Here is a 26,804-nt window from a genome sequence, read left to right on the forward strand (position 1 = left end):
ACGCTGGTCCCCCCGCCCCGACTGACTGACTGACGGAGAGCTCGAGCGGCGCCACCCACTCCGCCGAGCTCAAGCGGCGTCCCCCACTCAGCCGAGCTCGAGCGGCGCCCCCCACTCTGCCGAATATCGATCAATGTCGATCGCCGTGACAATTATTGATAAATTTATTATTTCCAGCTGGTTAATGTTTATAACAATTCTATTTTACAGCGATGTCCACAAGCAATCCCTTGGCTATCTGACCACCTAATTTTTTAGTCAAAGTGCATAATAGTATTCGTGATACGGAATAACTTTTAAACCATAATATTCGCTCGCATTAATTTATTCGATACAATTCATAGATAAATTTATTATTTCTGGCTGTTTAATGTTTATAACAATTCCTTTTTCTAATGATGTTAACGAGCACTCCCTTGACCACCTTGCCATCTAATTTTTTCGTAAAAATAGACAATAAAACTCGAAATATAGGATAACTTTTAAACCATGAACATTCGCACGCATTAATTTATTCAAAAAAGTAAAGTCTTTTCAAAATATTTCTGTCCAGATCGATTCTTGGAACATTTATGTATAAAAAAGTGAAAGGTAATAATTCTCGTTTATGAAATGTTTCGAAATTACAAACTGAGGTGTCTCGTATAAAATTTGAAATAGGAATTGTTGATTTTCCTAAAATTATGCTTCAATAATATAATATATTTCTCGGAATTCTTTGTCCTTAGGTTTTGCTTTTAATATTGAAACCAACATCGTCTGAAATATCTGCTCGGTACAGAATGTAACAATTCATGATGATCAATATGGTTCCGTGACGATTTGCCTTCTCATGCACCGACGAGAATCTCCTGGAATCTCCTCAGTAGCCTTCTGCACCGACGAGTTCATGTCGATGGCCTTCTGTTTTTTACTCCAGTCAGAATACATCCCAGAGGGCGTAAGAAAACACCGTAGCCGTAGTATTCGAGTGACACGATCTTCCATAGTATTTACATATCTGGTCGGTAGAGACGGCTTTAGATTTCCCGCGTCTCGTGCTTAAATTTTGAAGATGGCAGGTGCAACCACCGGCGAAGGAAAAATGGATGTAGAAATATTACCGTCGACTAGTAATATTAATTCAAAAACTAAAGAGAAAGGCTACAAATCTTTGCATTTACCATGGTATGTCATAACAAATAACGATACTAATCATATCTTGTTCAGGTTCAAATGATTGAGGTTAAGTTTTTATTATTTAAGAAATATCTACTCCTACTGCATAATAAAAAGATAGGTATGTAATAATAAAACTATTTTCAGGATTGAGAAATATCGGCCACATGTTTTTTCGGACATTGTTGGGAACGAAGATACGGTGTCTAGATTATCTGTTTTCGCTAAACATGGGAACTGTCCAAACATTATTATATCGGGACCGCCAGGAGTTGGAAAAACTACTACAATATTGTGCTTGGCACGCATTCTGTTGGGACCGGCTTTTAAGGAATCAGTGTTAGAGTTGAATGCCTCCAACGATAGAGGAATAGACGTTGTCAGAAATAAAATCAAAATGTTTGCTCAGAAGAAGGTTTCTATATGTAATTTGTTTTATGCTACACTTTTATCGTATATATGATTTAGTAGTAAATACTTTGTTTTTGTTCGAAACTAGGTCAATCTTCCGAAAGGAAAACATAAAATAGTCATCTTGGATGAAGCCGATAGTATGACTGATGGCGCGCAACAGGCATTGCGCAGAACTATGGAAATATATAGTAATACGACAAGATTCGCATTGGCTTGTAATAACAGCGAGAAAATTATTGAACCCATACAATCGCGTTGCGCCATGCTGAGATATGGAAAGTTGTCGGATGCACAAGTGTTGGCAAAGGTTCTCCAAGTCTGTAGTAAAGAAAATGTAAGGAAGCGATATCCATTTTCCTTGTACAACAATTTAACGATATTAACAATTAACTAAATTGAGCGTGTACACACAGATTTCGTATACAGACGATGGCTTGGAAGCGATAGTGTTCACCGCGCAAGGCGACATGAGACAAGCCTTAAATAATTTGCAATCAACGTACAATGGTTTTGGTCATGTAAACAGTGAAAATGTTTTTAAAGTGTGCGACGAACCGCATCCCTTGCTCGTTAAACAAATGCTCGAGTTTTGCTCGCAAGGGGATATTTCAAAAGCGTATTCAGTAAGATGTTCTGTTAAATATTATTTTATGTATTATTTCTATTATTTCGCGAAGTATGGGGTTTACAGTGTACATATGTAATGAAATCAAACACGTATCCTATTCAGGTAATGGAGCATCTATGGAAAATGGGATATTCCGCAGAAGATTTAATTAGCAACATATTCAGAGTTTGTAAAAACCTTTCGATCGATGAAAACCTGAAACTAGATTTTGTAAGGGTAAGTGAAATGACGTTTCTGTGTATTTTAAGGTGCTCGACAAATAGTTGGAACAACGTATAAGGGATGATTCTCCGCGATAATATAAGACGAAAATTAAGGCTAAAAATGTTATAGTTTCAAGTTATTAACAATTAATGTCTGTCAGTAGCGGCGTGTGAGCTACTTTTTTTTATCGTCATCTTTTATCATATGCATAGTGCTTTAACGTCCGCACTCTTCTTAATGTGACTCGCGCACGCGTCTATTGAAACATCGAAGAGATTTTAAATCATCGATAACTAAAAGCGAAGCCGAAGCCGCAATTTTTTTTATCCGGTATTGTCGGTTTATATTATAAAGAATTGCGCTTTCAGTCTTTTCCCACCTGTTTTCGAACGTCCTGCATGCACAGTGGCCGCTCGATAAGTATGCACGTTTTGAGGCTTTAGAAGCTAATCTCTCCTCGCTGCTTGTCTGTTTTCTTTCTCTGTTTTGAAAAACTAATCGAACATATTTTTTTCTTTACAGGAAATCGGAATAACTCATTTGGGCATAGTGGACGGAATTAACAGTTTGCTACAAATGAACAGTCTTTTGGCTCGTCTTTGTAAGAGGGCTGTACAGTGTTGAAGATACTCATTGTAATTATTATATTTTTGAAAATAAAATTATTTATACATTTTTATTATGTAATTCTTTATTTCAAAATATTTGTTTAAACAAAGATGGTGGAAAAGTTTCCAATTCGCATTTGCATTTGCATAGTTTGTATACATATAAGTATACCATACTTTTTCACATTTTTCGTTAACTCACTTTTGACGAAGTATGGAAATATCAGCCAGGAAGTGTTATCAACACATGAATTTGTCTTTAAACGCGCTATCAAATAATATTAGAAAATATGCATCTATAGTTGCACTTAAAGAATGAGATTTGTTTCTTGTATTTCTTTAGTTAATAACTTATACAAATATTCACCTGTGCTAAAAATGTGCCCCTTGTACCATTTAAACTGAATTTATAAAATTTAGTAGTTTTTAAATTAGAAGGTTTTTATACCCTTAAGTGGGATACACTGCACATTTACTGAATTAGGTTTCACCAAGCAAACTTTATATTTCCAGTAATACTTGGTACAGTTAAATGCACGGAAAGGTAAAAATATACATATTTAAATGATTGCGTATACTGTATACAGTCTATCCTACAGAAGCGTCTGTCGACATTTCCATAAAAATTAATATACATATTTGCAAAGGATAATATAGTACACTATCTAAATCTAGTATAATATTTTTAGTGATCAAGTTTTTTGATTGAAAAAGCGTTTAATGGGATGAAGGGGTAGAAAGGAGAACAAAAATTTACACGAGGTATTTCCGTTTAAAATTATTCCTCGTGTATCGTTTTTAAGAATTTCTTCATTAAATGTCTTAATAAAAAATGCTTATCACCTTTAAATATACTGATTTTGCATTCATTACAAGCGTAGAGCGCCTACGAAGATTACGTATTGACGTAATAAACTATATTGATAGTTTAGCGCTCCACGCTATTATTTATAGTCACTGATGCCTAAAAAAATTATTTTCTCCTTTTTAGTGCATTTTAATATAAGCGTGGTTTTCGAAAAGTTTCTGTTATACATTTTTTTTACAGACAGCTAGGCCCTTCGGACGGGTCCGACCACTGGCGGTATACCTGAAAAGGTTGCTATAGCAGACAAAAAACGCCCACGTGTTCATTGTATAAAAAAAATACAAGAAATAAGAAAAGACCAAAAACTATTTATTTGATTTCCACCTTGATCCAAATAATAAATAATCTTTTATTTGCAAATAAGAAATAAAACTTTAAATAAAATTTGCCCAACACTGGCTCGAAGCAGGCTTGGCTGATTGCGAAGGAACCACAAGAAAATACATACATATTATTCTGGGTGGCTTTCACGAAGGCTATACAAGTTCGCAATTTAAAGATTTGGAAGATTAGTAATGTTGTCGGAGATATTATAGATACGGTATGGGGTGCTGCCTCTTATCCGCCCAGACCATGAAAGGCGATCGTAAATTCGCGATCATTGTTTCTAGAATTTTATTCGCGTTGTAAAATTTCAATAAAATTTTCATATAATTTTACAGTTACATCATTTTATTCTTGAGCTTCCAGTTTTTTTATACCACTTTCCCCTACTTGTGCCTTGCACGACTCAGTCGAGGAGAGGGTAGAACCAGGTAGAACGTTAAATCTTAAAATTCTGCGGGTGCTAGAAGAGCTGCCCACGGAGACCTTGTCCAAAGACTTTCTCTTGCAAAACTTTTAAAGACCAATAAATAAAAGATATCCTACTCGTCCAACCCTCGAAGGAGAGCGCTTTTTCCCTTCTTCCGCGCTACGTTGTTGCCGAACTCTACCGTGCGCGAATTTCCTGCTGAAAGCTATGTTAGGCATGTTGTTTATTTTTTGTTGAATTCTGAACCAATGAAATATTACTACTCAACACAGGTACAACTTAAATGTGCGCAACATAATGTATGAAAACAATTATTAACGAAATGTTAGAGAACACCCTTTCGCTAGTCCAATCATGCTAATAGAGAAAAGAACCGGGTTTTTCCATAAAATTCATAAAGCTTCCAAAATGAAGCCATTGCCGCAATTTTAATTGCGAGACAAAAGATTGATTAGGTGGCCAGCTATAGTCGAATATTCTATACATATATGAACTTTTTGAATATCTAAAACTATTTACTATGCGAAGAAGCTTATAATAAAATTTAGTTCTGAGCGACTCAGTCTTCAAATTTGTCGTATAACAAAATATTAAATTGTATTTACCTACTTATTACCTAAGAGCTACGTTACGTACAAAATCTTTTCTCGATAGCACACAGAGATCTTCAATTCCTAGCAATTAGCACTTTCTCGTAATACGTGCAAGAAAGTACGTCTCGTAGAGAATAACATTTGAATTGGAAAATATTGTTCTCGCGACGACAAGTCCTCCTCGCGAATCAACACCACTTTTCCATTGTGACAGGTGCCAGATGCGGTCTTGGTTTGGGGGATGGCCATCTTAGCGCGCTTTGACAAGATTCGGCTCTGGAAGGAGTTCTCGACGGTGGTTGAGGCGAATTGTATTGCGATTCTTGAGTTTGATTGGCTGTTTCTTCGCTGGTATTTCCTCGTGAATTTTTCTCAGACGGCGATTCACCTTTGTGATTCCTTTTCGTTGCTTTTTTCCCTATATCGTAATGAGAAGCGGGCGGCGCACTTTCTACGGATTGAAGACTCGCCGCTCGATGAAGGGACAGTCGAAGCGGCTTCTTCGGCGGTGCTGGACGCGATTTCGTGTCTTGTGAACTGTACACCATCGATACATCAGAGTTCTCTGATGCGCGTGACTGTGTATCCTGAAGTATAACAGAGATTACAAACACGTATTGTAAAGCTTCGTACAGACCCGAACATTTCGCCGAACGGAACGCAAGTAAATTCGAACAATGTGTTTTGTAGGTTTCTGTAATGCATGCTGAAAATTTCATCGATATCAGAATTCACCTTGGTTCGAGTTACAAACAATTAAAGATCGCGAAAAACGCAGCTTTTCCACGATTTTTGACACTTTCGACCGACAATTGCAGTTTGTTTTCAAAAAATATAATTAGTTGGAGAAGGAATAAATGTCACTATACTAAATAAGTAACAAATAAATCATTCTAAATATTATTTTAAGACAATAAAATTCTTAAAATTAATTAAAAATGATTACAATGAACGGATGAAAAAATCGGCAACTGGTGGATCGACCGCGAGCACGAATGCGCGCACAAACGCACGGTGCGAAATTTGTCGAAAAGTTTTGGTCAGCAAAATCATAGAAAGTAGGCAGCAAATTCTGCTTCAAGCATGGTCTTGTCACCAAAACGACCGCCTTTTGTTTGCAAAAAGTATGGTTACAAAGATTGATCAGAATTCGTTCGAAGCAGGTTTGGCTGACCGAGTAGCAATGGATTGCTGCTATATCGAACAGTAGTTGTTTGCTATGCAATAGAGAAGTAAAAATTGAATAACGTACCTGAAACCGATAATAGGTTGGTTCCGAATCAAAGTCTAAGGACTGTGTTTGCGACGAGCTTCTGCGATTTTTAGATAAATGCTCTATAGCTGATTCGATGCGCGGTGGTCTCCTACGTTGTAGTTGAGATTGCATCTGTGCTTGTTTGCAATCTAGACTTGTCGTTGACCCGGTCATATGAAATCCTTGCTGTTTCTGCCTGTTCCTCGATTTATTATGGTTGTTTATAGCATTGTCTGGCGATACGTCAACTTCTTTTAAACTCTTTGGATCCATGATACGCTTCGGTTGCTCGCTGTGCCTGTGTCTTATCGTGGGTAAACTTTGTCGTAACTCCATCGAATTTCTTACATTCAGATCGGGAAGATTTGCTACCAATGCAGTCACTTGGGGTCCCTTTTGGAAAACCTACGTAACAAAACAGAATTCGCCTTGAAAGAAGCTGGTTATTTCGTAGGAACGTTATTTATTTGATCTGTATTACAACGTGCAACGTTACATAGCTAAACCATCCTTGTTACTTTTTTTATACTCGATCCATAATTTTTAATCATAATGTCTTTTTCAAATTCATACAGAATGCAATGTCCAACATGATTTTCGGTTATACTCTTCCTTTGGTTTTTTAAAAATAGAAAATTGCATTGATTTCTGACAATTCAATGGCCTAGTGTGTGAAATCATACATTTATTTATTTATTTTTCTTTTAATTTAACATCCACCGGACACACTTCAAGTTTTTTTGACATGTTAGAAGGAATAGTTTACTAGGTTATTTATAAAAGAAACTGATCACAAAATTACTATGCGAAGGTCACGATTTTTATCTTTTTTATCCGAGTCGTTTGGTCCAATTCGAAAAAAGTTGTCAGTTTTTGAAGGGTGTCCACTCAATTATTTCCCCGCCTTACATATCCGACATCTTTATTTGTCTGTTTCAAGATTGTTTATTTCGTTGTCTAAATGTAATAATTTCTGATTAGTCCAGCACCTGAACTTGCTCTTGGCGACTCGGTGGAGGATCGGCGGGGATCTCGGCTCTGCTTGGTGCCAGAAGATCCCTAACCTGTTCTTCGAGATATCCGATTCTGTGAGTCAGCCTAAGGTTATCTGATCGAAGCGTGCGGAGTGCGGCAAGGGATTCGCCTTTTCGAAGGACCACGATTTGTGCCGCATCGGGTGCGACAGCCAGGAGTCTCGCCAAGTCGCTCCTTCCTGCTCCCACCACAAGCTTTCCGTTCACTTCCAAGATCCTGCAAACAACAGTAATCAAAGTGTCGTTATTGCAATTACAACTGCTTTTAGTTCGGTGTAATTAAGAAAAAAATTTCAAGTTTCCCCGCCCCTCCCTGCTGATTCGCAACGTAATATATGTCTTTGTGTCGATCAAATACAGAATAAATATAAAAATAATTATAATAATATTAGTATATCCAAAGATATCTTTATTTAAAAATAAGGGATTAAATAAATTGGATAATATTTATTTCTTTAACCAATTGGGTTATTAGATCCTGAATTATAAAATAAAATGAAACGAATAGTAACGATTTAGGGTTACATTATTAATAGAAAATCCCCCCTCAAATTCGTACGACTAGAATACTCGTAAAGTATAATAGAATACAGGGTGAGTCATCTAACGTTGTCACCTCAAATATTTTTGTTGTTTTCAAAAATACATTCAATTGAATGAGCTCGAGTAATTACAGTCACTGAATTCGTAACGAAAGGGACTAACTTTGAAGATGTTTAAAAAAGGGTGGTTCCATTTAAAAAAATGAAGTTGACCTTGATATCTCTAATAAAAATTATACATAAGAACAAAAATTTTTTTGGTGTCGTATGAGCTCCATTTTTCCATTCAACTTTGTCCTCAAGACATTTAGTGTATCTTTGAAAACAACAAAGATGTTTGAGGTGATACCGTTAGGTGACTCACTCCGTATAAAATGAACAGTATAATTTGTCAATTTCGTAATGTAACGCAGTCGACTCGAAACGCAGGTGGGTTCGGTTTTAACGCACTTTTGTCGGGAATACGTGGATACGTGGAAATGGTTAGGAGGATATAAGATGGGATCATGTGAAGTCGCAGGTGCAATTAGCGGGGGCATACGGCGAACTTCCGGTGCTGCTTCACGGTACGGTGACCTGTTGAGAACCAAATACCAAGATTGCTGTATTGTTCATCACCGATAGCTGAGTTACTTAGCGTAACCACTAACCACACAGTGCTACACATTCTACGTATGTTTACGTTGCTCTTCTTCGATACTTTTTTCTGTCTCCTTCATTTCTACATTGTTAGCGTCTTCTACGCCAATGTCTATTTAAAATTGCTTCGTTTCTCTAAGCAAGAGTTGCAATTGACGTCAAGATAGATTTTATGTGACGTCAAGATAGATTTTAAATTACTTTAAATTAAGAAATTTCTTATCAATGATTATATGTATATTTATACACTCCTCAAAAGAATTAAGGGATCACTTGTGCGAACCCGATCCCAATTTACGTGATCATAACTCCGTCAAAAATTGCCGTATCGATATCGTTTAACAATGGTTTGAAAGCCTGAAACCTCTAGTTTCAGATGCTCTGTTTCAAATTGTTGCTATGTTGGTTTTTTACAAAGTTATAGCGAGATGAAGACAACATTGACGGTTAACAAAAATTTTGTGCCACTTTGGAACATTGATTCTACAGGATCGAAACTTCGATCTGCAGTCGCCCCGGGTACAAATCTATAGAATTACACACCAAATGCATAATAATTTATAGGAGAAAGGCACAAATTTTGAGTCCGGTAATGTAAAATTTACCTGAGAAAAATACCACAAATAAGTTGGCGAAGGTTCCATAACAAAAATAATGAAAAATAAAGAAGTTTTGTAATTTGATTAGCAGTGGTTTACAGTTTACACCGATATATCCAACCCCGTATCCGTATCCGTACACTGCTCGTCGACCGATGCAGCTCGAGAGCTTCTTGGCCCCTCGCCGGGTATGCCCGCAGTGGAGGGGATATTCTGTTCTCTTAGATCAAGGATTTAATGTATGCGTCCAGAATATTACATTCCCAAAGTTACAAGTTTTCTAAAAGTTTGGGAAGCTTGAATCGATACACTCTGGCTCTGGGGTCGAAATAAAGAATACGTTCGAACCTATCTCCCTTGCATAGTCCGGAATCTTCGACTGCCCAATCGACGTAGAGGCCAGGCGCGTCTTCTCTCGGACCTGCCCCGAAACGAGGGCTCTTCGGGTCTGCGCTGACTTCCACTGCATGGATCGTCACTTGCGTAGAACCGGAAATACAACTAAGCAGATCAAAAACAAATCATCAAGTAGAACCGTCGTGCGTCGGTGTAAACTTCACGTTAAATGATCTGTGTTTTTGATAACCCATTTCTATCATTAGCGTATACATAAATAGATATGTATATGAATACAGAGTGTCTGTTTTATCCGAATAGAGTGAAATATATTTTAAAGGAATGATGCTATGAAAAAAATGTTCGAACAAAGGTTGGGTCGTATTTATTTATACGTCACGTGGTATAAATATATTTTTAATTTCTCGAATATATAATTGAACTATATCATTTTGTTGCCAGCTCTGAAGTAAAAATCGATTATTTCAATGTAAAAGAGTTTAGTTGTAAAAAAAGTAGCATTTTTACATTAATTTTATTACTTGGACGATTCTTAGACCACACGAGTGTACATGCAAGGAAAAGTGTTACTATTATCTGCGGACAGGTACCTGAATATCGTGTCATTCTTTTGTTTTTCTTGGGACTCCGCCAGCTCCAAAGCAGCTTGAAGAGCTCGACTTTCTTCTCGAAGGGTCAAAAGTTCGAGTTCTTCTCGGCCAAGTCTATACTCCAGCTCTGCTTGCTGAATTCGCACGTCGATATTACTGAAACAAACAATTCAATTTTATACATCGCACAGTTGCCCAGAATTCGTGTCTCGAGACGACCGGCGGGTTTGGATAATAGAAATTCACAGTTATCTCCACCGGTTGCTCTTATTAGTTCAAATTGTGGAGTTGAAGTTCAGATGACTACCGTTGGCAGAAAAATTTCGACCGAAACATTCGGTTGCTCGTGAAAAATCAATTTATCGGTTTATCGGTATCTACGTTCGTACACTGGAACGTGGTTCGGATAATAGAGTATCCGTTATAAGTTCGTATAACGGATAAAATTAAGTGACGGTAAACAAAAACTTGTTCGCATAAGCGAGGTGGGGATAAACGAAGTTGTACTGTATGTATGTATAGTTAGTCGCACAAGTATTCGCATCGGACCTCCACTACACTCAAAAAAACTTGTTCCAATTAAGTGACGTGTCTTCGGATTATCAGTGAATTTTTTGCTATACGTGTACACGCGTATGAAGTTTAACGAAGATATCGAGACTCTGTCTCTACCAATTTTGTTATAAAAATCTTATTCGTTTAACTTCACTTTTGAAAACAACATGAAAGACACGAATTTTTCAATATTTTTACTATACCAAACACTGTAAATAATATGTACAACAACCAGCCGATGCGATGGAACAGCGTTGATAACGACCTCTATCGTTGAAGCAACGTTAATCTCTACATAAAGAAACAATTACCTTATATGTAATTAATTTCCCTGATTAATGTCGTCTTATACATGGATTGTGCGTTGACTATGATTGCGCGTAAGCGTGTGTCCCTGAACCTATCTCGATCCTTAACGGTGGAGGAGATGGGCAATTTTCTTAGATCCTAAAGATTCCGTTTTCTTAGATCAAGACCTTACTGTACTCTGGTCATGATTTTATATACATATTGTATAAAATATATAATTCATGTAATTTTGATCGTTTTCACTTCAAAAACCTTCAAACACTCATAAATGTGTTGTGAAAATACTCCTGCGAAAAGTTTAATAGTTCCAAAAAGATTCCAACAAAATTGGTAAGAAAATGGCATTGAAAACTGGAATATGTACGTCGTTCCTGCTTTTTTTCTATTAAAGTGACAAAAGGCAGATAGTAAAATGTGCGAATGGTGGCTAATCTGCTTCATCCTAATTATCCTAATTTCATCCATCATCCTTCATCCTAATTTTCAGGACAACGACGCGTGACTGTAAGATACACAATGGACGCCGAAGTTCTTTCTATGTACTTACTCGGTAATGTCGAGCCGCTCAAGTGCAAGTTTCAAGTTTTTAATCGCCAGTCGTTTATTGTCTGCATCGCGTCGTAACCTCTGAAGGCGTTCCTCGGTGGCTTTTCTGTCTGCCTCGGTCAAAGGTGGTGCACCGTTACGCAATGCTAATCGATTCGTTAGACTGTTGCATAGCTGTCCTTTTAATCTGAAATCCAGTAAATTGCTTTTAACGACTAGGCCAATTACAGTAAATCCTCTATACAGTAATTCTTCAATCGAAGTCCTGGATCGCCTATCTAATCGAAGTCCAGTGCCTACTCACTCCACTGCCGGACAACGCTGCGCCGCGCTGTAGGGCGGCGATGATTGATCTCGGTTCGGGTATATCGGTGTGAACACCACAACATTGACTCGAGTGAATCGAATTCTCAAACTTCTTAATTTTCATTATTGTTTTATGGGACTTTTACTAGCTTATTCCTAGCATTTCTCTGATTAAAATGTCACCAAACACGATACAATTTCAACTGTATTTAGTGGTTTAATTGACGGTGAAAGTTTCGGGCGCAACGAAGAACAGCAACGACGCGAGCCTTTGAACAGTGCCGGCGACGGCGACTGTCCGCGTCTCTTTCTTTCCAATACGCTCCTCTTCGTTGCGTTCGAATCTTTCATCGTCGATTAAACCACTAAATACAGTTGAAATTATATCGCGTTTGGTGTTATTTTAATCAGAAAAATACCAGAAATAAGTTAGGAAAAGTCCCATAGAAAAATATGTAATGAAAAATAAAGTATTTTTAACTGGCATTACATTGTGCAGAACACGCGGGCCTTTAAACTGTGCCGGCTCTCGATTGAAGTCTCGGCGCGGTCGGCGCGGTAAACGCAGTCATGAAAAAATAATGTTCCCATCGCCGTCCGTGCAGAACGCGGCTGTTGGACACCGATGGAGGATTTACTGTATACAAATTGTCAATTACAAGCAAGTCTAATGCACTTATAGGTTAAACTTCGCTTCAGCAAACTAAAATTTTTTAAACATTTTCATATAAACCTGTAGAATTGTAGATTGTGACGAGAAAATGGTAAAAATCCAAGTTTCAAGATTTTTTTCAAAATTTTCGATCCATAGACATATTGCCTACATTGAAATTGGTCGACTCTAATGTAACAGCTAAAGATACTTTCAATCATAGCAAAATCAAACTGAGAATAGTAGTAAACGATCGAACCGTTGCGCCGAAAGCATTTAACATTTATTAACAGCAAATAGATAGAAGAAACATATTTAAAACTGAGAATGTTTCTTACGTTTGAATAATATTTTCTTTGTCACGCAATGCAATCCGGAGGGCATCCAATTCTTTGTAATGATCCCTGTTTCGATGTCCAGCTGGTGACGCGATTCCGCCGGAAACGCTGCCACCCTTCTTGCGTCTCGGTGTTGTCGACAAAGAAACCTCGATACTGGCCATCTACAAAAAGAATAAATCGTCCGAGTCACAAACTTGCGGGTATAAAATTTAATCTTAAAAATAAATTCAGCACAAGTCATTTTTACAATCTCCATAAAGACGAACGGCTATAATGTTTATAGAGTTGTTATAGTATTCTTTTCAGAATTGAATACAACTTAATTCTGGCGTACTAACGATTTCAAAATACATATATTAGTATTCAATCTCGCCGAAGGAGTCGCGCTTCAGCGGGTGGTTACGATATTAAAAAAGTTTGAGCCTACGGGTGTAATTTAAAAGCACTCGAAAGCGAAACCGAGGGTGGCAAAACTGAACGAGGCATGAATATCAATTTATTGTTCCATTAAACCTATGATTTGTGATGATGGTTAGAAGAGAATGTCCTGACCTTAATGGACTTCCATGTCGGTACCGTGCACGACGCTCGATGATCCTCGAGAAAGCAGCACTCCGTCCCCCTTGCTGGTATACGTATAGCGTAGAGAAGGTCAAATCTGGCCTTGACTGTGCAGCAACCAGAGAGGAGGACTCGATACCAGACCTTGCGCGTCCCACACGAGACAGTATCTGCTATACTGCTATACTGTATGTATACATATGTATACGTGCAGCACGCTTGCTGCACTTGAAAATCTATAGCCAACCGGACATCCTGCTTAGTCAACATCATCACCGAGTATTTGAATGCGTGCTCTATTTTCGGGAACTATACATAGTATATCTGTGGTTTTCAGGAAAAACGACGCTTCTCACAATTTCAAAAAATTCGAGTTTATGCATTAATTGACCTTTATAGGAGTTACGTATTTACTATTTACCAGAAAAAACTCATGAAAACAAATTCGAAAGGCTGAAAAAATAATGCAATTTAACTGATGTCCTACATTCAATTCATACGCATAAGGCAAAACAACATAAGTCCTCAATATTTTCAGATTATGACAATTGCAAGTTGTGGTTGCTGTTTCTCTTTTCTATTTATATTAACCTGCTTGTACTGAATTTATTTTGTATGAAATGGAACGACAAAAATTAAGTATATTCTATATTTTTATTTTACCAAAAATAGCACAGTATTTTATACAAGCGATTCGACACAGAAAGGGAGGACACAAAATCATTTTACTTCATTTATTTGTAACGCTTTCTTGAAACTTTTGCTTGCATAAAAACATCTGCATATAACATAAATTTAAAATTAAGTTCGAGTGGGGTAAGTGCGTCAACGGGGCAAGTGCGTCCTAGTTGACACTTTGTACAATATCCTATCAAAATGATAATTTTCAAGCAAAATTAGAATCCTACATAATACTAATTCATCAGTAATAACTGTAGAAAGAATTTGATACCAAGAGCGTTAAGTTTTTACATACCAGACTGAAAATACATCAGTTTAAAGTCCAACTTCGCAAAAACTAGGGCGCACTTACCCCACTCCGCCTTATAACTATTTTTCTCATTTCAACCGCTGATCGAAATCAAGTGTTCTATTTCAGTTGAATATCAACCCATTTTAAAAATAAGATGAAAAAACACAAGTTATGCTGGAAGCAATGAAGAACGATGGCTCCAATAATTTTAAGCTCGCGCATATAGGGAAAGCAAAGCTTCTCAGCCAAGGGATCCTACCTACAAGTTTAAAATGCAGTAACGAAATTATTGAAAAATACAGAAATTATCTGAACACTCAAAATAAAAATTAGGAGCAATATTTCTAATTTATTGTTTCATGTAATTTACTTTTCCGGGAATAAATGTTGCGTTCTATATTTATTTTCTTTTGCTACTATTATTATGGGACAAATGAAATTCATCAACTGCTACTATTATTATGGGACAGAGGGAGTACCTAGGTATATTGAAAATCGAGTCGTTCTAGCTGTTTAAGGGCATGTAACACCTTAAGGTTTTCTAAGCAAGCGATAATATCAGATTTTCGAGACATCCGGTTCACGATTCTCTCGTACCCAGTTGGTGGTCCGCTGGTTCATTCAGGATACACTGTGCCCACAATAGTCTCGCATCGCGTCCTCCTTCATCTTGGCATAGGATCAGAGGAAGGAAACATTCAGCAGAGTTTCGCATTGTCGGAAGGGATAGTAACCCGTCTCAAGGACCGGAATATTGTGACATTGTTCCGTAGGAGGGTCGAAGGTCGACGATTTTTATTCGCGTACCGTGGGACTTTCCCCGTGGTTTACCGTATCGATTACCATATCTATAACGTTCAATGGCATTGCAAAGAAGAAGGAAAAAAATAAATATTCGCTTGTAGGTCAATGGGAAGTACATATCCAAAAGGTTTTGATGATCTGTCAGTCAGTCAATCAGTGACAAAAGCGATTTTTGAGGTCCTATACCTCGGAACCTACTAATGTTGGGAGATTAATGTTTTGTCAACATTGAGACATGATAGCATTTAACAAGTGTACGAAATTACATCTCTCCATCTGCCTCCAGTGCCGAGTTATAAGCGTCTAAAAAACGGCTAAGTTGATTCTTGTAAAAGGAGGTAGTGCGAGAACTTGGCTAGTACACTACCGTGCACCTAGATAAATAGCTTTATTAGAAGAACGCATGTGGAATTGACATAAAAAGTGTAATAAAACTAGCAATTGCAATTAAAATCACAATAAATATAATCAAAATTAAAATTACAACTACAATTAAAATCACAATCAAAATTGAAATTGAAATTGAAGCAGAAACATTAACTCGAACAAATAATACCAATGCTCATACTGCTAAATAGATTATGGGTATATAAAAACCACACTGTTTATGGTCTTACAGACGTCTTTTTAGGACGTAAGGCTTTTAGACATAAAATGGACGTCTTTAAGACGTCGTGTGCTATTTGGGAACTATTTTCAATACACCTACTTATTTCCGTGAAGACAAATAAATCTTGAAATATCATTTCATGCAAACAAGAGTATTTCATTAACTATTTCCAATAATTTTTCAAATATTTTTAGCCAGGTATGACTATTATCCACATGTTACATCGTGGACTGTGACGCTTTAAGCCTTAAGGTGTGCCATTTCAAAGCGCATTTCCAGACATGAGATTTTCGAAGGGAATGTTTTCGACACGTACAAGGGACGAAACTTTGCCTTAGGTAGTGCAGTTCAGACAGTAAAGGGCACTGACTCCTGGATCTGCAATCTTGCCGACCTGATCTGTCTGAGCCTTTGGACCCAAGGGCGTACCGCACCCTTTATTTTCTCGACAAATCAAAATTGATTTCAATCAAAATCTTGATCTATACATATGGAAACTTTACGTTCACCTATGTTTAAATTCACCATTTTATAGATTCAGAACTGGGATCGTGAAAATGATATCTCGTAAAATACGGATATAACTTTAAAAAAAATGTATATAGCTAAACTAGAGATATCGCACAATTTTTCATCTACTGTACCACTATTGCACTGCGGTTCAAATGATAGTTCAACTTTTGGTACAAGTTGTTTTTAATATAAAATATTGATTTTGGTTGTTAAAACTTTGAAGGATGAATTGGCGAAATCGATAAAAGTTTTAATAATCCGCAAATAAAATGTTAAATATGTCATTGTTGACATTCTTGTAAATAATAATTTCCTTCATTTAAACGCGTCGAAGTCATGCTATACATAACGTTCTAAGAATGTTTACATGATCATTTATAAACATTTTGTATGTATAATACAAGGAAATGTTCAACATCAGATTTATTCCTGAACATTGATTGTACTTGAAATGTTTGATACCTTAAAAATTTATAAAAATGCCAACGATTAGAAACATTCATATTTCTCAATACTTTTCATGTAAAACGTAAGTATTATCGTAAATGCAGCTTTCAAAAGTGAATTGAAGATACAAGCTGAAATAATTGGATTGAAGAATCTTGTTCATTATATTATATTACTTACTAATACGAAACTATTTGTATTCCTTATTGTTCATGATTTTTTAACAAATGTAACATACTAAAATTCATTATTGATATTTGAACGTACTACATATTGGCTCATTATTGTTTTGATATTAAAATCACTAATAGAAATAATAGTATAAAATTGATATAATTGAACTATGAAGCCGTTAGCACGATTTCGTTATTCTTGCAGTATCTCCTTGACCTCCGTACAGTGAATTTAGGCCCATTCTGTATAAAAATATATGTGAGTAATTTCTATATTACATTCGTTGAATTCTATAATGAAAATTCCGAAAAATATGCAGCAGTGACACAACCCAAAAAATAACGATTTTGAAGTTAAAACAGTGATTGATGCGTTAGGTAACCTCTACATTGCTAGAAAAACGTCATATCTCTAACTCCTACTTGAACCGTCAGTCTTCTTTTTCAGCTAGTTCATATTTGTCGTGACAAGAACAGTGTTCACTTTAGGAGTCGATGGAGGCATCCATAATAGCATTTTATTTTCAAAACTATTTTTCGGAAAGATTAAAAATGTCTGTACTATTTCGATGGAAATTTGATTTCCATCAATCGTAATTGCGAGAACACTGAAATTATCGGTTATGTCTCTATTGTTGCCAGGGAGCGGTACATAAATGTACCGTAAACGCTTCTATCGCTTTCGAGTGAGATATTCCGAGATCAGCAAAATAATCTCTTCTTCGAGACTAAATTTGTATTAACAATAAAAAAAGATCAAGCCACTCCTGAGGCAAATCAGTTTCTACGTACCTGAACGTGTTTTGAGAACGAGAGCAGGATTTCAAACAATGAAAACCAAATATAAATCCTTTAAATCGCATTATTGCAAGCTCAAACATACTGTATAATAATATTGATTTTTTTAATGGCACGTTACAGGCATTCAAAAGAAAATTTTAGGTTAAGACTTTTTTTTGTTATGTTTCTTTTTGTTTTTATCGGTTCTACTGTAAACAACTTTAAACATTTGTATAAAAGGACCTCGGTCCGTATATAATAATAATAATAATAATAATAATAATACCGTGCGCATAAGATCGCACGATCGAATTGAAATCTTTTATGGCGATTGCACACCAGTCTGTTTCTCGCTCGAATAGCGTTTCACCTCGAAGTGTGACGGATGAGACTGATTCACTGCCCAACAATTGTGTACGCGGTGAGCCTGAAGAAGTTTTCGCTTCAAGAAAGATATTCTGAGCCTTCGGTAAGAAATTTGATCATGACGGTATACGGTATACGGCATACACTCGAGTCGAGTAAGAGAATCGTAAAGGAAAAATTTTTTCCCGTCACCGAAAAGCATCCACCTGAGAAACGTTCTTCGCTCCTGGCAAAGAGGATAACCTATCGACGTTGATGTAACCTCTCTGTACCGACGTTCTCCTTCATTATTCATATCAAGGCCTCTGAGTGTGTATAGCACGTTCCTTCTTCTGTCTTCGACTCGTTTTGCTTTTATTTTTCCATCCGTGATGGCAAAACACGGCTTCGCAAGCCGAGCCCGATCACTGCAAACATCCGGATGAATTTTTACTGCTGTGCTCACAGAAGTCAAAACCGCTTCAACGAGTCTGACAACGCGCATTAATCGCGCTTGGAAAAAGGCTCGGCGGACACAGCCCATCGGCATTGAACAGTAAAACAAAAATCTCGGAATTACCGTATGCTTTCCTAGGCGAAACTGTACGTCTGCGATAAGTTCATTATATGCGGACTTGCCAGCGGCGAACCGTTTATTTTTCGGGCCCTGGGCTAACGCTGGAGACCTAACCAATCAACCCGAATTAACTCAAGTTTGGGTTAATCGTGACGACTCGTTCGCCATTTTGCCGAAAAATTGTTTTTTCGCCGCGAAGGGAACCCGGGGCTGCAGCGCATAAGGGGCTAGGATACCATCAGATTGTAACTAGAAAGAAATTAGAATCTTACTAGATTTTGGGTCGAAAAAATGGGTCTGCACACTGACATTTTTTGTCCTTATTTGAGCAAATTTTTGGCTGGGTGAGGGCTCATTCTAAAGAGGAAGGTTAGATGCAGCGCGCTCTGGTCATCGTTTTAACGAGATTATGTTTATATCTAATAATATGAGGGCCCAAAGTAGAGAAAAATCTAGAAAAAAAGCCGCAGATTTCAATGCATTTTTCTGTCTCCGAAAGACTTTTTTGACTTATATGATGACCAGAGCGCGCTGCGATGAACCTTCCTCTTTAGAATGAGCCTTCACCCAGCCCAAAATTTGCTCAAGTGAAGACAAAAAAATTTCAGGGCGTGAACCCATTTTTGCCACCCAAAATGTAGTAAGATTCTAGTTATTTGCTAGTTACTTTGTCCTTATTTGAGCAAATTTTGTGCTGGGTAAGGACTCATTCTAAAGAGGAAGGTGGTAGTTCTCGTGTTGATAAAATTTTATGTTGCAAATCGTTTCCCGGTAAAAAATAGCTTCCGAGGATGCTGCGCCATTGCGCCTCCTTGCGTGGACGTGGGGCAGTTTTAATAGCACCCGCACGGGTATGGTCTCGGGACCCAAACTCGAGTGAGGGGCCCGAAACGAAACACAGTTCGGCTCGTACATCTGCATATAAATCACTGGTTGGACAGCCTTAAGAAGCCAGGGGCTATTGCGTACCCACCAATAACCGTGAAACATTGCATTCGGTTTCTTCCGATGCGATGGCGCGGCTAAAAACCGCTTCCTTATACCTACTTGCTTTTATTTTGCGAATACTTGTGAAGGCGTAACTCAACTATAATTCTTTGTAGACTCGACAAAAAATTATACTTTGTTACAGACAATGTTTTCTATAGAACAATAACGAAACAGTTTAAGGGGGCAGTCTCGTGTGAACGGCGCGAAATTTAACAATGTTCGAAAATTTTTGTCAAACCGCTGCGCTGCGCGCTGACATGTCCCACGTTATAATTTTTTATTTTTTATTGATTTAGCTACCATTTTGCCATACAGAACATTCTTTTGTACAGTTTTAATTACATCGTTTTAATGACAAGGTTAAGAATTGTATCTGGTTGACGTAGGTGATTAGAAACCTCGAGTTGGACTAATACATAAAATTAATATGATTCTTAATAAAGTAGGTTTATCGTTATCTTCCATATCAAAACAAATCATTTATCCTACAAATTGGCAAAATGGCTTAAATTGTATATTCCGATATTTCATTCTCCTTCGGTAATTTTTTAATGAAAAATGTAGTTAGGCAACTACAAATCCTTGATGGAACCAAGCGAGTTTTTGCTTTTCATCGTATTCGAATCTTTAGGACGGTGTAAACATAAAAATATCATGCAATATGTGTTTTGAATTCGTCTCGATACCCTGTAAATATAATAGAAAAAAATATGTGTTCCTATTTGTAAAACCCAAGGTGACCTCGTTTTCGCCATGAAAACAAACTGTTTTTTTTTCTTACCTTTGCTTCCAAGGTCTCCAGTTGCGCCATTCTGGGTTCTAAGAGTTGCTGCGGTGAGCCAGTACCAGTATGTAGAGCAGTCTAAAACAAACGAGTAAACAAAATTCAAAATATTATAAAATTTTAAGACGTAATTCGTTGACGTTTAAACAAAAGTTATTGAAAATGGTTATCCTAATCGGTCAAGCGTAATGTATAGGTACAGGGCACAGGGTGTAGAGGTCTGTTAAAAAATGGATCGAAAAATCGACCTTAATCCATGTTTTTCAAGGTCAAACTAGCAAGCTCAATTTGGCCGTCGATTTTTTAAAAAGATCTCCACTGATCGATATGTATAGGATCCATTTATGGTATTCGTGACATATTATTTTCATACACCCTATACAGTGGATCCAAGAAGTATTTCAATATTAAATATCCGATTCTCGAAAAATTGCTAATATTTAAACTGTGGTAATTTCATACTAAATGATTATACGTATACATATACATACATGTATGTATATGTGTTTACTTTAATTGTGTATTTACCTTTGAACAAACTATATTAGTATAGTTAATGAAGTGTAGGCGCAACTAGAAAAGTAGTATGCGTTTGATAGAAAAATCTTTCGCTTTCTTCCATTGTACTGTTTTAAACTTTAAACTCGTTTGTACAGTGAAAACGGCCGGGTTTTCTCAGAATTGAAGGTGGAAAGCAAGACAAAAGTCGTATTGTTTGATGTATTTTTTTAATGCTTCTGACTCTGAGCACGCTATGAAATATGAAAGTAGCACGTTTCTCATGTAAATATAACTAGATGGCTATCGTACGCTAACAATGTTGTCTAATATCTAAGAAACACAGTGTTTACAAACATGTCCTACTTTGACCTTTGCTTTATGGACAAGCAAACACACGGAAAGGATATTTCATGAAATCAAAATAATATAAAACTTATTTTGATGAGATACGGTAGGGCGTCAATTATATTCGAACTACATAATTGGGATCGATGTGGTTCGGAAAATGGAAATGTTCGGATATAATATAATCGAACAGCTTTAAAATTACTTATTAAATACAAGAATACAACTGCTGTAATTAGAAATGTGATACAGCTAACGTTAAGAAAGCTTATTTGTTAAAATAATCTTTAATTCTTTTTCCAACCATCGAGGACAGTTTTCTCGAGATCTCTCGTTCACTGGTTCGGATAATCCAGATATGGATAATTGCGCTCTAGCGTATCTAAAACGTGTTATCTTCTTTGCCTTTGAAAATAATACTTTTAGTAAGACTAAAAGTTATAGAAAGTTGAAAAAGTACTTGCACTTTCCGTTGTATAATATACATATTATAAAGCAACATGAAATATACGTTATTGCGTGCACTCGGCATGCTCGTTTCAAGTAAGACTAACCAAATTAGCCACGTAGTCCACTTGTCGTATCCGGTTTGGCAACCGCAACGGAAGTACTTATACATTCTTGTATATAATTTATAACAGTTTCATAACAGCGCTTATTCACTTTTCCTGAATATCTAAAATAACACTTCTCCGCTACCCATATAATTTAGAAATACTTAAGAAATTTTAATTATATGGATACATATTTAATTTTCATAATTATAATTCCGTCTTTATTATATTTATTGTGGAGATAGTGTTCTTCTTATAAATTCTCATCAATTATTCTTTAAATAATAGACGATAATCGTTTTTTCATACATCAATATTTACATATGCACCTTTTACTGCAGTATAATATTTTAAAAATTATCAAAAATTTATTTGTTTATTCCCATACTTTATTTTTCAATATCAATTGTAATGATGCTGAATGACATCAATGTAGTCAATGCATTGCTGTATACCGTATACTGTATACAATATTTAAACAAAAAAAATTCTTTAATGTACCACGTTTTTAACACGGACTAAAAAGTATAAAATAATTTTTTCCAGCCCCATACAGATAGTCCTGAAAATTTGTGATTGTGAATTTTGAATAGCTATGAATGTGGGGCGCAAGTAAGGAGTGTAGAGAGTAGCTGCCGTTGAGAAAACTCACGCAACAGTTCATATCATTTGCAGTGCAATAAAATTGTTAGTGACTTACGTGAACTATTCATGCATCAATTATCTATTGCATGCGTTTCACGTTTTTCGTTTTAAATTTTACAAGTATTTTCATAGCTATTCAAAATTCACAATCACAAGTTTTCAGGGCTATCTGTATGGGGTTGGGAATCTGTATGTGGCGCTAGGAAAAATTATTTTATACTTTTTAGTCCGTCTTAAAAACGTGGTATATTAAAAATGGTTTTTTATTTAAATAATTATTTTCTGCTTTTTACTCTTGTGTGTGTGAAACTTTTCAATCGATTTTAAATATTTTGATGAGATTATAACAGAGACATGTGATAATTTTCAGGTTTATTTCAGTTTCTGTTCACCTGATCATATCTGAAATAGAAAATTGTTATACCTACCTACCAATAATATATCAATCTGTTTAATTTTGATTCTCCTGAAAAATAAAATAAAGAAGCCAGCAAAATTAATATTATAAGATTTTTATTTCAATATTAGAACAAATTAATGCCAGATCTTTCTTAGTTGTCAATTTTAAATAATTGTCATCCAGTTCTGAGCTATGTTTCAAAAGTCTCATCGGGAAGTTAGTTTAAAATCAATTGCATGTACCGAACAGACAGACAGACAGACACGAAAGCGAGTTAATAAGAACGTGGTAAAATCAATGACAATTCATAAAAGAAATCCTAGATGGAATGCGTACTATAGTTCTCGAGATACGAAAGTGATGTGGCATACGTGAAAGTGGTAAAACGAAAACTGCAAGTATCAAGAGATCATCCTTTCCACATCGGACGTTTCGTGTCACGTGGTTAGTCGCGGATTTCCTGTTTCTACCTAGCCAGCTTTCTGCTTCAGCCTTTGTGGTTCCACGCGGTAACATGTGTTTCTTCAAACAACAATGGTTATGTACGTGAATGCTGTATCCACTAACAATAATTAAGGGGCAATTTTCTATGCTCTATTTTCACTTTTCTCCTTCCATAGAATCATCTGTTACATTAAATATCGATTAAACAATGGTTATGTCAATACTGTGTCCACTAACAATAATCGAGAGGCAATTTTATTTGCTATATTTTTATTTTTTTCCTTCCACAGTGTTATTTCTTACATTGAATATTGGTCAAACAATGGTTATGTACTATGTACTCTGTCCACTAACTATTTTTACTTGGTTCCTTTCGTAGAATTGTTTGTCACATTAAATATTGAGTTGGTGCAAAATTAATAGCTGAATCCTTTCGCTTTACGTTTTCCAAATAATATACTTCTAATGAATTCTACTCCCTATTAAACTCTAGAAAAATTATTCCAAAGCAATAAATAATCTTTATAAAATAATTTATAACACCATGTATTATTATTTAATTGTGTACATAACAATAAGTAGAAGTAAAAAAAGAGACTAAAGCTTTTGCATAGGCCTAATAATGTTGTACAGTAAGGATGTTTACAAATCAGCTTTATGCAATAAATAAATAGATGTTAGCACTTATTATGGATTATATATTTTAACAAATTATAAAATAAATCGTCGATTCTGGTATTTGGTAGTGAGATTGCCAATGGAATCGACAAAAAGGTTAGCCACGGTTGGATGAGCACGAGCTTAATGTGCACATGGATTACTCAGGATGTCGAAGAACCCAGACAGCACAAGGACGTCATAAAAACGTCTTTAAGACTTATCGATCTAGAATCTAGAGTCTAGAACGTGTCGCGCATAACAAACAAGGATGCTTCCGGTTACAGTATTCCATAATTATCGTATTATTATGTCGTTGTAATGTTTAAACTAAATATACAATATCTAGCGTTAACCCATGAACGCTTTTTATTAGACTACGGATTTTTATATAAAAATTGAGTAGATGACATTCAAAATTGTAGGAAAATTTTGAAAATTGAAGATGTCAATATATGATTTCTCTTCTATTCTATTTGGTTTCAATTTTTCGCAATCGGCGCAGATATCATTCTTATTTTGCATAAAGACTCGCAGTCTACTTATTACCTTTTACGGACCCATATCGATTAAATTTTGAGTATATGTACTAAAAGTTTTGTTGTATCGAAAGTATCGTAAATGTTACAGTACACCGAGAAAGGTCAAGGAGCAGTATGACTGCTTTCGTAGTCTAAAATTGTATCGGAGTTGAAATCTCCGATTGGAAATTCGCAGTGCGGTTACGGGTGTGCTCTGTTACCATGAAACAACGTATACGAATGAATCGACAGTATTCTATATGAACGCGCTAGTGAAAGGCCGAAGATTTTCCATCGATGAGCAATCAATGAAGAAAGGTGCACGTTTGGTTTATCGTTTTTACAAAACCATTCTTTAAATCAGCGATACAGTACGAAACAAATGTTAGGACAATAATAAATTATTTCATAAAAATGTGAAAGCGTTAATTTACTAACCATGTAGCGTACATGTAACATTATCTCAAAAAGTTATTAATTTTCAATTTAATGTGGATATTGTGTATTATTACATATTCATTTACAACCATGAAACAAATACTTATATTAATAATCATGATGAGGTACGAGGCACAACTAACATAATAATATAAACGTTGCACTCTGAAAACTGCAATATAAAATCGGCAATTTTATGCTTCCGGATTTTCTTAAAAATCAATTTTACAACAAAAAATTCTGAAATAATTCACTGTCATTTGTGATATTAGGTAGAATGTTCATGAATTTTTTAACGGAGTATAATTGGTTAAACCATGCCCACCCTGTAACTACCCTTGTTGTAGGGGTACCGACTTGAAACGTGTCACAGAGGGTTTTCTTTGGGAGCCCTATCGAATTTTCCGAGCAAAAATCAATTTGGTTTGGGGGCACTTTTCATAACATTGATTTTTCAATAATCTTGCAAAAAAGAGACACTTCCTGCAGTATGTTCTTGCTATAACATGCTCTGACGACTGCCAAAGACATTTCTGCTGAAATGACTTTCTAAGTTTCCTCTATTTCTAATTACTTGTGTCTTGTTACTCTTGTCAATTCCGCCCTGCAGCCTATTGTTCTACTACCTCCACTGCCTGATCAAATTCATGTCTCGTGCATTGTCATTGTATTTTTTCTTGTTAGTAGAACTCGTACTGCCGCGCGCGGCTTCAGTTATTGAAATCTTGTAACTTGGTATCAATTCTTACACATATAAACGGAGCTAACAAATTATTATCACTGCGAAATAACTATGTATATTGACGTAATCTTCGTGGGCGCTCCAGACTTTTATTTATAGTCACTAATGTCATGATTTTATGTAAATATATATTAAATTTTTCTATCTATTCCGACGCTAACTTTATAACAGAAGAAATTTTGAACTAAATGCTTAAAATTTTGGGGGAAAAATATTATCAATCATTTTATGGAGAACCAGGAAAAAAATTATTTTCTCCTGTTTAGTGCATGTTAATATAAGCATGGTTTTTAAAAAGTTTCTTTTATACATTTTATTTCGTGGTAGATTTCTAATTTCTCGTCACCAAAACATATCTTCTCTAGAGTCTAGAGTCTAGAGCAGCGATGGGCACGTTGTGCTATACTACTTTACCGTGCGGACATTTCTATGCGCTAATTATGTCTGTTAGCAATGGCGCCGCAAACAGCGACGTGCGGCGACATAATATGTCGCCCAAGGAAACGACGTTAGAAAAGATGGAGAAGAAAAACCGGGCGCAACAATTTATTCGAATCTACAGAGGAAGACGAAGAACACGAAGAAGTTGTGGATATCAGGAAGACGAATATCTGCTATTCGAGACGCATAAGACGAATGGCGTGCGACTATGGCACGGCCAAGAAATTGCATGAAAGGTCCGATTGTAGAGTTCGTGAGAATTGCGATTTCTCGACATGCTCGGAAATTCTCACGACTATACGTGCATTATCCGTGTGAGACACTTCCTGTGTATGCACGGCAATATTCGAGTGTGCGGATACGTCGACCCTTTCACGACGACGCGACGCGACGTCAACATTGAAATTTCATTACGAAATCGGTTGAACTCGGTGACCGATGTCAACCGGTCACTAGTATCGACACGAGGACCATTAGATTAATCAGTTGCAATAGAAACCGAGCAGAATATACAGTCGCCGCGAGAATATACATATATACGTCCCAAAAATGCATATTTTCTATTTTAAATCAATAATTTAATTAAATCAATCGAAAATATATATTA

The 26,804-nt window shown here is 36.2% G+C and overlaps 2 protein-coding genes across 5 annotated transcripts in view; one reads left to right on the plus strand and one right to left on the minus strand.

Annotated features, from left to right (window-relative positions):
- The first annotated feature begins 1,003 nt into the window (after positions 1–1,003).
- Rfc4 (replication factor C subunit RfC4) lies at positions 1,004–3,083 on the plus strand. Its single transcript, XM_076439339.1, has 6 exons — positions 1,004–1,167; positions 1,306–1,573; positions 1,658–1,906; positions 1,986–2,195; positions 2,303–2,416; positions 2,927–3,083. Exons 1-6 carry the CDS (start codon positions 1,055–1,057, stop codon positions 3,026–3,028), a joined length of 1,056 nt encoding a protein of 351 aa, XP_076295454.1. The 5' UTR covers positions 1,004–1,054; the 3' UTR covers positions 3,029–3,083.
- Positions 3,084–5,224: 2,141 nt separating this feature from the next.
- Sprt (PDZ domain-containing protein sprite) overlaps positions 5,225–26,804 on the minus strand; it is a 74,092-nt gene continuing 52,512 nt past the window's right edge. For 3 of the 4 annotated variants that reach the window (XM_076439323.1, XM_076439322.1, XM_076439325.1), the window contains 8 exons: positions 20,507–20,587; positions 12,950–13,113; positions 11,655–11,840; positions 10,244–10,399; positions 9,645–9,797; positions 7,472–7,733; positions 6,480–6,887; positions 5,225–5,814 (listed from right to left, as the gene is read on the minus strand). In XM_076439323.1, the coding sequence (XP_076295438.1) occupies positions 5,416–5,814; positions 6,480–6,887; positions 7,472–7,733; positions 9,645–9,797; positions 10,244–10,399; positions 11,655–11,840; positions 12,950–13,113; positions 20,507–20,587 (1,809 nt within the window). In that variant the 3' untranslated portion in view covers positions 5,225–5,415. Of the gene's footprint in view, positions 5,815–6,479; positions 6,888–7,471; positions 7,734–9,644; positions 9,798–10,243; positions 10,400–11,654; positions 11,841–12,949; positions 13,114–13,504; positions 16,881–20,506; positions 20,588–26,804 lie in introns of those variants that run through there. The other variant, XM_076439324.1, reaches the window with a different exon arrangement.

Source organism: Lasioglossum baleicum, chromosome 15 (genome assembly GCF_051020765.1).
Source record: "Lasioglossum baleicum chromosome 15, iyLasBale1, whole genome shotgun sequence".
Taxonomy (NCBI): Eukaryota; Metazoa; Arthropoda; class Insecta; order Hymenoptera; family Halictidae; genus Lasioglossum; species Lasioglossum baleicum.

Bases quoted from the DNA above. Each gene is read 5' to 3' on its own strand.
- Rfc4 (XM_076439339.1), top strand. From the start codon at position 1,055: ATGGCAGGTGCAACCACCGGCGAAGGAAAAATGGATGTAGAAATATTA. The intron at 1,168-1,305 runs GTATGTCATAAC...AACTATTTTCAG, and splicing joins AAATCTTTGCATTTACCATG to GATTGAGAAATATCGGCCAC. The intron at 2,417-2,926 runs GTAAGTGAAATG...TTTTCTTTACAG, and splicing joins TGAAACTAGATTTTGTAAGG to GAAATCGGAATAACTCATTT.